This window comes from Temnothorax americanus, unplaced genomic scaffold (assembly GCF_048541705.1).
Source record: "Temnothorax americanus isolate GAGA-0224 unplaced genomic scaffold, ASM4854170v1 Scaffold11, whole genome shotgun sequence".
Classification (NCBI taxonomy): domain Eukaryota; kingdom Metazoa; phylum Arthropoda; class Insecta; order Hymenoptera; family Formicidae; genus Temnothorax; species Temnothorax americanus.
In genome coordinates, this window is record NW_027509242.1 from 68,166 (window position 1) to 82,521 (window position 14,356).

The following is a 14,356-nucleotide window of genomic DNA, read 5'->3' on the forward strand; positions in this document are numbered from 1 at the left end:
GGCTCCCATGGCGGCCGGAACTGCGCGACGCGCCATTGTTTCAAAACGCGAAAACGCGATTCAGCGTCCAAACGTATTCCTCGCCAACGAACGCACTTCTGCTCGCGACTACGTTAAATTACGTACTCTGTTTGACAAAAGCAAAAGCTGACATTTTTTCTAGCACGAGAACGAGGGTACGTGTGTCGTGTATACGTGTTTATTGCTCGCTCGTAAATTTTTTAGCGCCGCGTTCGGGCGTTCCTACAGTACTTACTCTTGTTTAAAGTTTAAAGCGTCTATTGTTTCCTTTACTCTACGCGATTCATTTTATCATCAAACGTATAACAAAATTTTGTACTTTTATAAACGTACATTTTGCAAACATGAATACCTTTTTATGGTTCCTGAGGTATCTGTGTAACACTTTAGCCATCTTATATGCATGTATGTATACATATTATAAATGTTGCAACACACGTAAGTTTTTAATATTTAATACATAGAATAGGACTGGACTGAATAGGACTCTCAATCTATAGAACGTCGATAAACGTCTGCGTCATCTTTAATTATAATGCACAAACGGTACGTAATTTGTCACAAGCCTATATAAAAATATCTCAAACATCTTTTATTTAATCTTAATTTAGTCTTGACGTTTAAGATTTTTATATAACAAATGTATTAATGAATTTTCCTTTTCATTCTAGACTCGATGATCTGTTAAAGCTAAATATATACGTACTTTTAGGTTTTAAATATTAATGAAATACACACGTCTCAATACAGTAGATATACTTAATTCTTTAATATAATTTTTATGTTTTTCACGTATACAAATACATTCACACCTATCACAAACATGCCATACGTCGGTAACGTGTTCAGTCAATACTCTCTTCACGTTACTAAAAAGATATGGAAGATTGAAAAATGATAATATAATAAATATTTAAATCTCTCGAAATCTACACGTTAACCGATATCGACGATAGACACGCGTCGCGATGTCTGGGACGACAATGTTGCGACCAATGGCGTTTCACGTAGAAAAAGAATTTAAATATACGCGTTTTACCTTTCCTTTTAACATCGATTTCGAAAATTTGCACGATCGCAGATCGACGTAACGTACATATCGTCAAGTTGTACGTATCTAAATTGTTTACAAACCTGCGACGATGAAGGTCGCATCTTAGGAGAGCTTAAGGTAACTATATACATTGTATAGCTACGCTTATAAAACAAGTCTTTCGCAATGTATATCGCTGTATTATAACTCTCTTCTATTACAACTCCTCGTGCTTCTTGTGCTCCTCGTCTTCCTCCTCTTCTTCCCGTTTCTCGTCCTCGGCCGTGACATCCGACACCTTCTCGTTGCTTGCCGATTCGTCGTCCTGCGCGTCCTCCTCCTCGGGTACCTCGTCCAAGGAGATACCCAAACTCTTCCTCATTAGCTGTTCCACGCTCGCCGCGAAACTCGCGGTCTCCCGTAGCATGTAGCCCGATCGCAGAGTTGCCGTACGGAACATCATCAGGGTGATGTCTTTGGCTGTCTGATCGGCCGGGTCGACCTCGACTCTGCGTAGCAATTCTCCGACGAGTGGATGCCTCGGATTGATTTCCAAAATCTTCTTCTGGTTTAAATAGTAGCTTTTCTGTGGATCCGCGGTCTTTTGATGTGCGTTCGAGATCGCCAAACGTTCCATATTGCCGGTCCAGCCGTACATGCTGGCAACCAAGGCACAGGGCGAATCGGTCAGACGCTCGGACACTTGCGCCTTGCTGATATGATCCTTCAGGATGTCGTTCAGCCATTTAACTAGAGGCTCAAACGTCGTCTTCGCTCGCTCCGTTCGTTCCTTCGCCCGTTCACCCTCGTCTAGCGTGAAACCCTCCTTCGCTACATTCTGGAACTTCTTACCATCGAACTCGGGCAACGACGAGATCGCGTACTCGTCCACCGCCTCTGTCAGATACAGCACTTCGTAGCCTTTCTTTTCCAGCCGCTCGACAAATGGCGCGTTCTTCACTTCTTCCTCGGACGAACCGGCAATGTAGTAGATGTACTGCTGCGCGGGCTTCATGCGGGCGACGTATTCGGGTAGAGAGGTCATTTCCGTCTGTGCCGACGAATGGAATTGTAACATCTTGGACAGTCTCGCACGATTCTGAGCGTCCTCGATTATGCCTAGTTTGACGTTTGTGCTAAATTCCTTCCAGAATTGCTGATAATCCTCTTTGGGCATCTTCTTGATCATGTCCAATACCTTCCTGACGAGCTTCTTCTTGATGATCTTGATCAACTTGTGTTGCTGAAGATTCTCGCGCGAAACATTGAGCGGTAGATCATCGCTGTCCACGATACCACGAACGAAGGACAGGTACGTCGGCATCATGTCGGTGAACTTGTCGGTGATGAACACTCGCCTGACATACAACTTGATATTGTCGGACTTGGTACCGTAACGATTAAAACTGTCGGTCGGTTGAACCTTCGGAATAAACAGGACGGACTTGAATGTGACTTCACCCTCCGCAACGAAATGTGTCTTTGCCAGAGGTTCCTGCGTATCTTTGGTGAGTGTTTTGTAGAACTCAATATATTCCTGTTCGTCAACTTCGTTCGGCTTTAGGGTCCAAATCGGTTTCGAATCGTTCAACAAGTCCCAATCCCACACCGTTTTGTCCACTTTCTTAGGTTTCTTTTCATCCGCGTCCTCTTCCACTTTAGCGTCATCCTCCTCGTCTTCCTTGTCCTCGGTATCATCTTTCTCCGTGTCCTCCTTCACAGGCTTATCTTCTTCCACTTCGTCCGCGTCGACTTGTACAACTTTGCTGTTCCACAAATATATGGGGAACGTGATGAACTGCGAATATTTCTTCACCAAGTTCTTTATCGTATCTGGTTCTAGAAAGTCCGATGCTTCTTCCTTCAAATGTAAGCTGTAAAGTTGGGGGGGGGGGAGGGGGGAAAAAACGCAATATTAGAATTATATTAGTGCTTCAACCTAGTAGAAAATAAAAATATATATTACGATTACGGCTGTAGACGTTGCTTGAGAATACGTGTACGACATACCTTACGGTCGTTCCTCTCTTTAACGTATCTCCCCGTGGATCTTCAACGATGCTATAGTTCGAGCTGTCAGATTCCCAGATGTACTGCTTATCCTTATTATGTTTGGTAGTAACGACAACGACATTCGCAACCAAGTACGCGGAATAAAAGCCCACGCCAAACTGGCCAATCATATCGTTCGTGTCCTGAGTACTCGTGACTTCCTGCATTTTCCCCAGAAATTCAGCTGTGCCAGACTTTGCGATGGTCCCAAGGTTGTTTACTAGATCTTGCTTCGTCATGCCGATACCGGAATCCATTATATGCAATACTTTATTCTCCTTGTCAGCTTTTATTCTGATAGCCAATTCAGAATTTGTTTCCAGGACGCTCTTGTCCGTGAGAGACAGCAATCTGATTTTGTCGAGTGCGTCAGATGCGTTCGAGATCAATTCTCTGAGATAGATCTCTTTGTTGCGGTAGAGGGAATTGATAATAAGTTTCATCATGCGATTGACCTCGGTCTGAAATGCAAATTTCTCGGCCTTTTCCCTTAATTCTTTTATCTGAGCAGGATTTAAACCGTCGATCTTTATCGCTTCCTCTTCTCTTTGTACCGCTTCGTGATCTACGCAACAGAATTTAAATACACGCGGCAATAGTTTATATATTCTTATAAATAATCTGACTTGATTCAGCTTAATTTTTTTAGACAAAATCTCGTTAACGTACTCGACAACGTTACAATGATTCGCCAACAGATCATATACAAATTTCAGGTTAACTCGAGACGTGGACAACGCGTATTATACACGAAAGAAATTCTACTTTGGTGAAATAAACTTGCACTTTTCTAAATTCTATTATAACTATAACGTTTGAATACGTTGGCTACACGTTGACGTCTCACTATCGTCAAAAATCATGGGACGAAGCGAATCGATTCTTTGTTCGCAGATTAAACTGTAAGGTAGCAACCTGTTCGCGATGCCTCACGGCTGGCGCCGAGATCATCCTCCACGGTGTTTTCCTCGAGCTCATCCTCGGCCCGGACGAATCCTAGGGAGCAAATAAACGCGTTAAATATCGGAAGACACGTTTTGTTCCAAGGGAGAACCGATCTCGTTGGAGGTAACGCGAGGGGCCGCTTACCCGCCAGCAAGAATAATCCTGCGATCAACAGGTAGAGTTTCCTCATCGTCGCCGCGGCGTGAAGGACTGTGAACGAGAAAGGGATTATCGACGACCTAGCAAATTCGCTCCACTGGCAACTGGCAACTGGCCACAACTGGCACTGTCAACGTACCGCTGTTTCTTCACCGACTGTTGCCGACTGTCGCGGAACGGTCGCGACGGCGACGGCGGAGCGCGATACACGAATACACGCGGCTGTCCAATCGCGTCAGACCACGCAGCACGCGTCGGCCAATGACGCGCCGCGCCGCGCCGCGCGTGTCCGACGGCAGTCCCGTACAAATGGCGCCGCGCGATTGGCTCTTGGCTCGGCCGCGCACTCACGCACATGTCGCCACATATGTCTGTCTCTTATCCCGTTCTAGAAGATTCACTCGGCGCAGTCGGCGCTGCTCGACCAGCTCGACACCGGAGTATCCGGACTGTCCGGAGTACCGGAATACCGGACACGGCGTCACGGCTACGTAGGTTAGAGCGACGTACGTAGAATTATGATACGCGGAAATCAAATTATCAGTGTGTTCGGCGAGCGGATGGTATGGAAAATGATACGTCGTGTCGGCTAAATTATAAATCGAAGTATATGTATACGTGTATGTACATGACCCCAGCGCGTGATACTGTCGAAAACACGTCGTTGTCGGCTAAATATTATTGACATTATTGTCACCGTGAGATGACACGAAACAATTTTTTTCTAAACAAACATACATATTTATTTTGATTGTTCCGCTGATGCTCTTACAATTAAAATGAGCGACGCAAAAGTTAGCACGAACTATTCTGCTAATGTAGGCGATTATCTGTTAATGTATGTATGTATGTATGTACCTAAATTGATGATAATGAATATAGATATATAATGGAGAATCGTTTATCGCTAAAAAGTTTTGCTTGATAAAACAGGACGGTCTTGTTATCACGTGTTAATAAGTGAGAAAACTTGCAAGCAGCAAAGTAAGGACCAAAGAACATTTGTTTCCATCAGTGTCGATACGTGTGCAAACATTGGCAAAACAGAGATTTCAACTATACCGGTAAACGTGCAACAAAATCCCGCCAAACGGAACAACAAAGAAAGTTACAAGATTACTCAAAGGTATATATTATATGTTTTTAAAACTTTATTGAAAGACATCTCACACAGATTAGTAATCTTCATGATTTTCTGGGGAAAGAAAAGCATTCGAATGCTATTTTTTATAAGATATTTTTTGTAAGCACCGCCAGCTATTTATAGCATATATTTATTGATTACAGCAACGTTTATCGATTAGAATACATCGATGGCACGGCGCCATGGCAAAGTTAAATAGCGTTCAAGTTTAGTAATCTGTCTATTAATATTTTTTTATTATTTCAGTGTCGCAACAGTGACACACGGTTAAGATGAAATTTTATGAAAACAAAGAAGAACGTGAAATGAGAACTGGACGTACTTAATAAATAGATACATATAATGATTTAATTTTAATACTACAATGATAAAAAAATATTAGCGCCGCATGGCGCAGACGCTAGGATTGTAAAATAACCTGCGTCTTTGAAAACAAAATAGCAGTAAAATGTAGATTTTTATAGAAACCTTTATTTCTTATGTAATTATGTGTGTATAAGAAATAGATATCGATCTATTGGTTTATCAAAAGTAATTTTAACTCCTCTTTTGTGTTTCTTCTTTTTTTTTAAACATCATATTTGCACGTTTCTCCTTATTCTTAGCACATTTCAGCTTAACTTTGCCTGCAAATGTCTGTGAAAGTGATGTCCGAAATAAGATGTCTTACAATTAGAAACTTTATAACGATGTTCTTTCGACAATTTCACGCACGAGCGACGGCATCGAAATTTTAAGACATTTTTTGGGGCGTTTTCGAGGTGTCGCGATGTTCTTCGAAGCCACGGTATCAAATAAGAAAATAATTATCTTCCAGCTTGCAGTCGATAAAGTATATCATTGTTCTTAAGAAATATCATTGTCTATTTTCACAAGCTGTCGCCGTGTTCGCGGACACGCGTGCATATTTTAGTGGCAAACGCGTTGCTGTGTAACTATATATACATTCGTCGTTTATATACATCAGTAACGTTTACCGTTTGGCCGCCACGTGTATCATTTTGTCATCTTCCTATACTGCTAGTTATTGTTATAGTTTAAGCGCAAAAGTAAATAAATGTAAGAGTTGAAGAACGCGGAACACCCTATACATAATACTTACCGCGTATACCGCATCACGTAACACGCTAGCAACCGTGTTATCCAAGGGGCTCTAGTCTAGGGCCGATTAAATATATGTACGGTACGTCTTCTACTTCCCGGGCTTTCTACTATACGATGCCGTTGTTTGGTCTGGGTCAGTCTGGGTCTATCGAGACCAATATATAGAGGTCAAAAGGTAACATTACCGCGCGGTGGTGAAATAAACAGTTGGGCGATAACCTAACGTCACGTATATAACGTATAATGTTATAATATTAAGCGTTAATATACACAAGTATATTATTAATGTAATATAACACATATATGTATCTATTAATTTTTTTAACGCGTGAACCTAGGAATTTATTTGTTTCAAATTTCATTGTAATATCTATGGGCTTGTTCCGCATTGCGAAACAAATAAAAACTTTAAGTAGCTGAAATGAAACACACAATACATCTTGATCGCGACTATATTTAACTGTCATAAATCGCGAAGCGATCGAGCGTGATCCCGCCGATTATTCTCTCGACCATATAGGTATATACATATGCGGACATGCGGACGCGACGACGATGAGCGCGTTCTCCAATATTCTTCTTCGACCTCGCCCTCGCCCGGCTCTCGCCCCTGGAGGAAACAATCGGTATCGGCGATCGATCGATCGATCCAATCGATCACTCACACTTGCGGCTCGCGGAGCGGATATGCGATATCGCGATGGGCGTGTTGTGACAAATCGGTCGTTATGGATACATCGTGACGCTCCGGGCCGGGGAGTCCGGGGACCCATCAGGGTATAGACTTTTCCCGTCCAGGGTGTGCACGACGCGATCCGCTATGCCGAGGGACCGCCAACGCCAATCGCTACTCGCTTTCCGGTCCTCTTGGACAAAACGTCGCGCCGCCGCCGCCGCCGCCGCCGCCGCCTCCTTCGCCTCCTTCGCCTCCTTCGCCTCCTCGGCCTCCTCTTGCGAAGAGTAAACCAAGTTCCTCCGGTTCTTCTTCCTCCTTCCGCTGCTGGTCTCGTGATCTCGTGAACCGTCTTCCATTGCACACGCGCGCGTGTCCTCCCGATTCTCCGCCGCGTTCTCCATCGCGTTTATCACGTTCGCCGAAAGCCGCGTGTTAAGGTGAGTGATGCCGCGCGAAACGCGGAAGGAAGAATGTTTACTGGACCGTTTTGCGGATATTTATCTTTCCGTCGCGGATTTTCGTCGTGAGTTATTTACCCGAGCGACGCACACTCACACTTTTTCGTACGTAGTAACTTTTGCAGGAATATCGCAACGGACGTACGAGACCTTGCATTATCAGAAACGGAGGATAATATAGCAGGTATTTTGTTGTAGCTTTACGCAGCTATTTTGGATAATATGTATAATAACGATACGTCTTAGCTATACTACATATTGTATGGTGTACGTGGAGAAAAGTATTGTTTCTCTCGCGCAAACCTCCTGTCCGAACCAACGAATATGTAAAAGCCTTTACAATTTTTAAATATGCAGTTGTCAAATATCTATGACGGTTCAAAGTTACGAATGTCGTTAATTAATTAAAAAACTAAAGTTTAAAGTTATAAAGTTTACGTAAATTTATTTATGTTCAATTTTAGGTCTAGTAACTCTCGAGACAATACGAAAAATAATCGCTATACTATTTTGGGTATTGATCGTACTGCGTACAAAAGTAAAAAAATTTCTAAAAGAACGTGTACTAGTTTATTTCGATTATCGATACGTCTCTCTGTGCTTCATAATTAATTTTCAAATGTAATCCTCTATTCGTTAATGCAAACATCTTTCTTCTCCATTGTCAAGCACTGTCAAACATTATGTCAAGCATTGTCACACGATTGAGGCAAGGCACGCTTTCAAAATGAATATTCTGTTCCTTTTATATACTCTATTTCCGGATGAAATGCTATATATACATTCGATCGCAAATATTCATAGCATACGTGTCATTCGCTCGCAAATATTTAATATCGCGACGACGGCGCTCTGGTTACCAACAAAACTCAAACGGAACGGAAAGTCATAACATCAAAATACCGTTAAATAGCGTTAAAGTGATTTTTAATAATTATTTTGAAACGATTTTCCGTTTGGGAATGACAAGTTTTTCTGCAGGCCAAGACTTTGCGAGATGCAAAGTCGTGATCGTTACGACGAGGTCCTTATTATTGTAGGTACTTTGTATGTCCGTATGCTATGTAGAAAAACTTGTCACCGATATATATATTATATATACGATATTAACTTTATATAACTTATCGCTTTGTCATCTAAACTACCGCGATTTTGATACCGGTCATAATTCTGAAATGGTAATATTAACAAAGCATAAAACTATTTTAGATTTTTTATATAACCGCTGAGAGTATCTTTTAACATAAGTTTTAATACATTATTTTTATAGCAATGTACGTCTCATAATATGATACGTGCAAACTTTTTGAATATATTTGATAAATGTCGTGTTAAAACGATAAAAAATATTGGCAAGTTGTTTTTAATTTGATAAATTTCGTTTATATGTATATACATATATTCCGCGGGTATAGATTTCGTGTATTTTAGAATTTCGCAGATAAAAGTCGAGGGAGTGTTCAGCGATAACGACCGAGGCTTTTACGCGAACGAAGCTTTCAGAATAGAAGTGCCGGTGCGCGTTGCAATCTCCCGCATTATTGCGAGCCAAGAGATCGTTCACGAAATAATTAAAAACTGTTAACGAACGGTCGCTTTCACACGTGGCGGTCGATGACGGGATACGTGAACGTCGATGTCGCGCCATGTAGAAAACTGTGCATTATCGTCGAGTGACGAGCAACAGAGGCGGTTAATCAATAACCCACTTTTCATCTAGCTTTGTGCGCACGATAGTGAAAAACCTTATCGTTGTATCTCACTACGTTTGAGCGAACGTGTAGCTTTGTTCGTTAGGTATTCGACACGTCGTCAATGTTTCTCATCGATCTTCCATACTTAATAGGAAGAAAGTTTATGTGTCGGAGAATTTATGTTTGCGAACGAGTAAATACATAGATGTACGATGTACGTTCCTTTACCTATTTTATTGGATCGCTTTTTTTTCACGGTGTTAGATTTGTTTGTCACTTGATCGTGAAAGAAAATCATGTGGTCATATTTTTCAAATCTTTCAAAAGATACTTTTAGCACATATTCTTCATATATTAAACGTACAAAATATATTTAGTTCTTAACATTTTTAACAGGTTTTTGTTATAACTGATATGCGACAACGAGTCTTCCATTAGAACTCGTTAAAAAAACTTAAACTTTCTTATAAATGTTTGTAAAGACTAACCAGAGTGAAAAAAAATTTAATTCACGTGCTGACGTTATTTATAAAAAAGCTTATGTTTTATGCGCGTCTTAACACATTTCTGATTCTTTTTAAAGCTTCCTCAATATACCCAGTTTTGGAATGTAAATACGCGTGGCTCTCTCGTTCTTTCTCTCTCCTTCTCTTTTTTTTTCTACGTATCACACCTGACTCATACTCATCACGTGAGCGAATGACGTTTTTCCCTTTCCCAGCGATGTTCAGCTTGAGGCCACGGAGTGCTACGACGCGACAGGAGATTGAAATGATCAACAAGGCCCAGCGGGCCATACGCACCACCACGGATTCCATTGAAAAGTTGCGTCTACTTTGCCTGGCTAGGGGTGCCAATGGCATTCTTGGTTTGGGTAGGTGAGTCTCGAAAAAGCATCCCTTTACATTGCTATTAAGTAAATCTACGAAATCATAGAGCCGCATTTGTCGTTAAAACTATTTATTATTACGTTCCTCTTAACTAGGTCGTGTCTGTGAATCATTCTTTTTTTTTTCTTTTTCTCATATAATTGGCTACATTTTGATCGGTCGTTCTTTCTAAATAAACTTACCGCATTTCGAGTAGGATTTGAAAAAAGAAATCAGTATTTTTACAACTTTCATCATTCGTAATGATATAATAAAAATATAATTTGCACGTGGCATACGTGTGCTTCTCAAGAGAGATTGTCGTTTAAGAAAAGGGGGATTTCGATTTTTTATACATTTTAAAACATTAATCCCAAGTTTAAGGAACAACGATAGATTTTACGTAGAAGCTAAACTGCAATAATTTCAATAGACGGCATTTGAATTTAAACGATGTGCCGCTAACAAGGTGAAATGCAAAAAAAAATGCGAAGAAAGCAAAGCTCGCGTTATATTAGTTACGCGAGATAAAAGAGATGTAGAACGAAATCAAAAGTGGATGCAAAATTTAATGTTAATTATTCGCGAATAAGATTCAGTGTCACAGATGTGTGCGTGCAATGATGATATACGGTTTTCACTCGATTCACTGCACGTGAATCAGTCTCAACCTTGCCGTCCTCGACCTTTGTGTCGTCACGTACGTCGCGTAATGATACGCTGACAATGAGACATCTGAATCCCCCGCATTATTTGTATATTTTCAGGGTATTCCGTCGAATGGACGAGGATGGCAACAACAAGCTAAATCTCGAGGAGTTTAAAACGGGTTTAGAGGAAACTGGAATGGAAATTTCCGACGATGAAATTAATGAAATTTTTCAGAAATTCGACACCGACGAGGATGGAAATATTAGCGTCGATGAGTTTCTTGTCGGCATAAGAGTGAGTTCGCTTATAACTCTTTTAATTTTACTTAACTCTTCATTTTATTATACTTTGGGCAAGAATCGTCTACGTGTACTTACATTTAGAAACATTTAATGCGTCATTCAAGCAAAGAATCATTTTTAAGAATTGTCGATTTTAACGTGTGCGGATGAGCAATAAAATATGTAATACGTGTGGATGTAGCGTAATCATAGAAATGAATTGAGGTAATAAAATAATTTTTAGCCACCGATGTGTCAAAGCCGAAGAGATGTGGTAGAGCAAGCGTTTCAGAAATTGGACAAAACCGGCGACGGGCGGATCACCATCGACGATCTACGAACGGTTTACAACGTGAAATGTCATCCGCGTTATATCAGCGGTGAGGAAAGCGAAGAGAGTATTTTAAATAAGTTTCTCTCGAATTTCGAGGTCGGAGGCAATGTCGACGGTGTCGTAAGTATTAGTTTTGTGATGTTTTATGATGTTTCTCACATATTAAGTTCGCACAAATAAACGTGCTCGACAAACCGTGTATAAAATCTTGCCTACGTGCGTCTTATAAATATTTTAGCTAACAGCCTTAGCCAATAATGCGAAATTGAATTAATATCCAATGTTCTCTTAATTCTTTAAGTGCTCCATTTTCTAATTCATTATATTCATCATTAGATATATATATTTCAACTTTTTATCGTAAAAATATTAAAAAATTATTTAATCCCCAGACACGTCGCTTACCGTGTTATCGTTCTTCTTTTCGCTTTACAGGTAACGGAGGAAGAATTCATGAATTATTACAGCGCTATGAGCGCGAGTATAGACAACGATGCGTATTTCGACTTGATGGTGCGCAACGCTTATAAGCTGTGAATCTTGATCTCTCTATTTGCATTTCGCGAGATAACACGCCGATCCTGCATCTGTCTATTCCACTGGCGGTCGTCGAGCGCATTAACAACCATAAAGTTGCTATTCCGCTAAACTAATGTACAATAAATGAATATCGTTGTTACGTTATCACAAAATGACCTTAGTTTCTCGTTAGACTTGCACTCGTATTCTCGTTAGACTTCCACTACGCGTAATCTAGCAAAAACATGTTACACTATGTTCAATATTAATGCGCGCGAGTCGTCCGCGAGTACCGATGATCAAATTTATAAAACTGACTATATGTATTTCATTAATCGTTAACCCGCACCGGAATATTCTCGATCAAGGAGAAGAAAAAGAAGTGCGTGGAAATCGATCTTGGGAGACTTCTTAAAAATTAATCTCCGATACCCTCGCTACGTTTTGTTCTCTCGTCGAGCTACTCGGTCGCCGGACAACCGCGATAACTCCTTCACTTTTGAACTATGAAAAGTTTGTACGACAAACTTGCGCAAACAAAAGCGAGATACGTGTGCGTCTGACAATCTTTTTCTTCTTCTTCCTTGACGCTTTATTAGCTATTTATAAAACAAGTCGGTTACAGGGACCACGTCTGCAGCGCAAAGCGCGGTGGATGCGCACCGCATGACCGCACGCGGCGCACACTCGCGCGTCTTTTTAAGCCGCCCTTTTTGTAATCCTACGTTTATTCTTCCGCGAATATTTATATATGCGATTATGAAACGGATTGACTTTTTACGCGCCTAAACTCCCTATGTGGTTTCGATGTAACTGGATTCAAGACGAAGCGTTCCATTCGTCGGCCGATTGGTTTTAATTTACGTTGTAGGTGCAATAAAAGTAAGATGTAAAACAAGAACTAGAAATAAACGCATTAGTTTTTGTAACAAATCGGATAATTATTAATATACGCGATGGGTGCCTTTTTGGAAGGAAAAATAGCCAAGTACGATCTAATCAAGAATTAACGTACGCGTCAATGAAAAGTAATTATCTGACTAAGAGCATATCGAGTGGCAAAAACAGGGTAGGGCTGTGCACGTAATAGTGCAGATAAGCTCAACGCTCTTCTGGGAATGAGCGCGACGCCGACGCGCTTCCGTGAAATTCGTTCCGCTAAACATTCTCGAAATTAACATCGAAGCGAAAGTAACGTCTGTAAAAAAAGACACGCATAATGTGAATGCGGTATACATATATGTATATATATGCAGTATATATTTATTCTTTCATAAAATAAATTTCTTCATCGCTTTATTCGCATATGGATATGGCTTCGTTTGAAACCGAAGTTTAAATGTGCGAACGTGTACCGCAAAGCGCACGCAATCTTTGCTACATACCCACGGTATCGCGAACGCGAAGCAATCGCAAGACCTGGTTTACGATCGTTACGTAATCAACGACTAGCTGCTACAATAAAATATACACCTTTGAGGACTGCTCTTCGGAGGACGTCCCGCAAAGATAACGATATATTTTCTCAACGGAAACTAAAAGTATTTTAATCCCTGCACGTACTTAAATTTACAGATACGACAAATCAGAGAAAATGTATCTTATGTGGCACGTACGAGGCGAAAAGTCCACAACTATTGTGAAGTACTTATATCGAATTAAATAACATTTGCAGAGCGCGATACGAAAGAAAGTAACGGCACAAAAAAAAATTGCATCGGCCGGGAATCGAACCCGGGCCGCCCGCGTGGCAGGCGAGCATTCTACCACTGAACCACCGATGCGCGATGTGGAACCTTACTCGGCACGCATAAGAAGTAGTAGCGTAAACTAGATTTTCAAATTTACCACATATATGTTTATAATATTGTACTTGTAATTTTACAACTTTTACAATCTATATCGCGACCAACACTTCGCGCTCTAAAACACCCTCTCGCTGAACCTGCTAACGTACCTATACTTAATATATGTCTATAATCAAAAGATAAAAATATCAGAACTAGAACGGACTAAATTTCTAGAATAAAAATTTTATAATACACGTATAGCGATCTTTATCCATTGTATGTATTAAAATTACACGTGTTAATTTGAAAAAAAAAAAATCCTCCCCGGCGGGGAATCGAACCCCGGTCTCCCGCGTGACAGGCGGGGATACTGACCACTATACTACCGAGGACTTGACGTTAACGTACCTACACGTTGCGATACATATGTGACGAAAATCGAGCACTCGCAAAATAAACGAAACTTATTTAATTTTGTCAAATGCAAAATTTACATTGATATCATTCGATAAATTTAACACGCGGATATATATTTACGGGGAACTCCTACAGCGATTATACGGTGAGATATCCGTCGCGGTCAGCGGTCAGTCGGTCAGCAACGAAACTTCGTAGTTCGTACATCG

General features: G+C 40.8%; 2 protein-coding genes, 1 long non-coding RNA gene and 2 other non-coding genes across 12 annotated transcripts; 2 read left to right on the plus strand and 3 right to left on the minus strand.

Moving 5' to 3' along the window:
- The first annotated feature begins 316 nt into the window (after window positions 1-316).
- LOC143905635 (uncharacterized) lies at window positions 317-4,109 on the plus strand. The gene is made up of 3 exons (XR_013259268.1): window positions 317-426; window positions 491-567; window positions 4,001-4,109. It is a non-coding gene; the product is annotated as an uncharacterized LOC143905635 (long non-coding RNA).
- Gp93 (heat shock protein 90 Gp93) lies at window positions 767-4,479 on the minus strand. Its single transcript, XM_077420959.1, has 5 exons — window positions 4,350-4,479; window positions 4,196-4,261; window positions 4,022-4,102; window positions 3,065-3,671; window positions 767-2,928 (listed from the first exon to the last, which is right to left on the minus strand). The coding sequence occupies exons 2-5, from the start codon at window positions 4,239-4,241 to the stop codon at window positions 1,272-1,274; spliced, it is 2,391 nt and encodes a 796-aa protein (XP_077277085.1). The 5' UTR covers window positions 4,242-4,261; window positions 4,350-4,479; the 3' UTR covers window positions 767-1,271.
- Window positions 4,480-4,550: 71 nt separating this feature from the next.
- On the plus strand, window positions 4,551-12,873 carry LOC143905564 (calcyphosin-like protein). 8 transcript variants are annotated; one of them, XM_077421062.1, is made up of 7 exons: window positions 4,551-4,716; window positions 5,144-5,336; window positions 7,718-7,776; window positions 10,008-10,164; window positions 10,923-11,100; window positions 11,332-11,541; window positions 11,857-12,873. In XM_077421062.1, exons 1-7 carry the CDS (start codon window positions 4,566-4,568, stop codon window positions 11,956-11,958), a joined length of 1,050 nt encoding a protein of 349 aa, XP_077277188.1. In that variant the 5' UTR covers window positions 4,551-4,565; the 3' UTR covers window positions 11,959-12,873. The 8 variants fall into 8 exon arrangements, with proteins under 8 accessions (XP_077277188.1, XP_077277197.1, XP_077277205.1 ...); XM_077421071.1 differs by lacking the exon at window positions 5,144-5,336 and having other exon boundaries at window positions 4,551-4,705; XM_077421096.1 differs by lacking the exons at window positions 4,551-4,716; window positions 5,144-5,336 and adding an exon at window positions 7,371-7,571 and having other exon boundaries at window positions 7,706-7,776.
- Window positions 12,874-13,653: 780 nt separating this feature from the next.
- Trnag-gcc (transfer RNA glycine (anticodon GCC)) lies at window positions 13,654-13,724 on the minus strand. The gene has a single exon. It is a non-coding gene; the product is annotated as a tRNA-Gly (tRNA).
- A 326-nt stretch (window positions 13,725-14,050) lies between these two features.
- On the minus strand, window positions 14,051-14,122 carry Trnad-guc (transfer RNA aspartic acid (anticodon GUC)). Its single transcript has one exon. It is a non-coding gene; the product is annotated as a tRNA-Asp (tRNA).
- Between the last annotated feature and the right edge of the window lie 234 nt (window positions 14,123-14,356).

What these genes read in the sequence shown, in the direction of transcription:
- Gp93 (XM_077420959.1), bottom strand. Translation starts at nt 4,241, where the DNA reads ATGAGGAAACTCTACCTGTTGATCGCAGGATTATTCTTGCTGGCGG. An exon ending in CCGTGAGGCATCGCGAACAG is followed by an intron (nt 3,672 to 4,021) that starts GTTGCTACCTTA and finishes TCTGTTGCGTAG; the next exon opens with ATCACGAAGCGGTACAAAGA. An exon ending in AAGAGAGGAACGACCGTAAG is followed by an intron (nt 2,929 to 3,064) that starts GTATGTCGTACA and finishes CCAACTTTACAG; the next exon opens with CTTACATTTGAAGGAAGAAG.
- LOC143905564 (XM_077421062.1), top strand. Translation starts at nt 4,566, where the DNA reads ATGTCGCCACATATGTCTGTCTCTTATCCCGTTCTAGAAGATTCACTC. An exon ending in AACGGAGGATAATATAGCAG is followed by an intron (nt 7,777 to 10,007) that starts GTATTTTGTTGT and finishes TCCCTTTCCCAG; the next exon opens with CGATGTTCAGCTTGAGGCCA. An exon ending in AGTTTCTTGTCGGCATAAGA is followed by an intron (nt 11,101 to 11,331) that starts GTGAGTTCGCTT and finishes AATAATTTTTAG; the next exon opens with CCACCGATGTGTCAAAGCCG.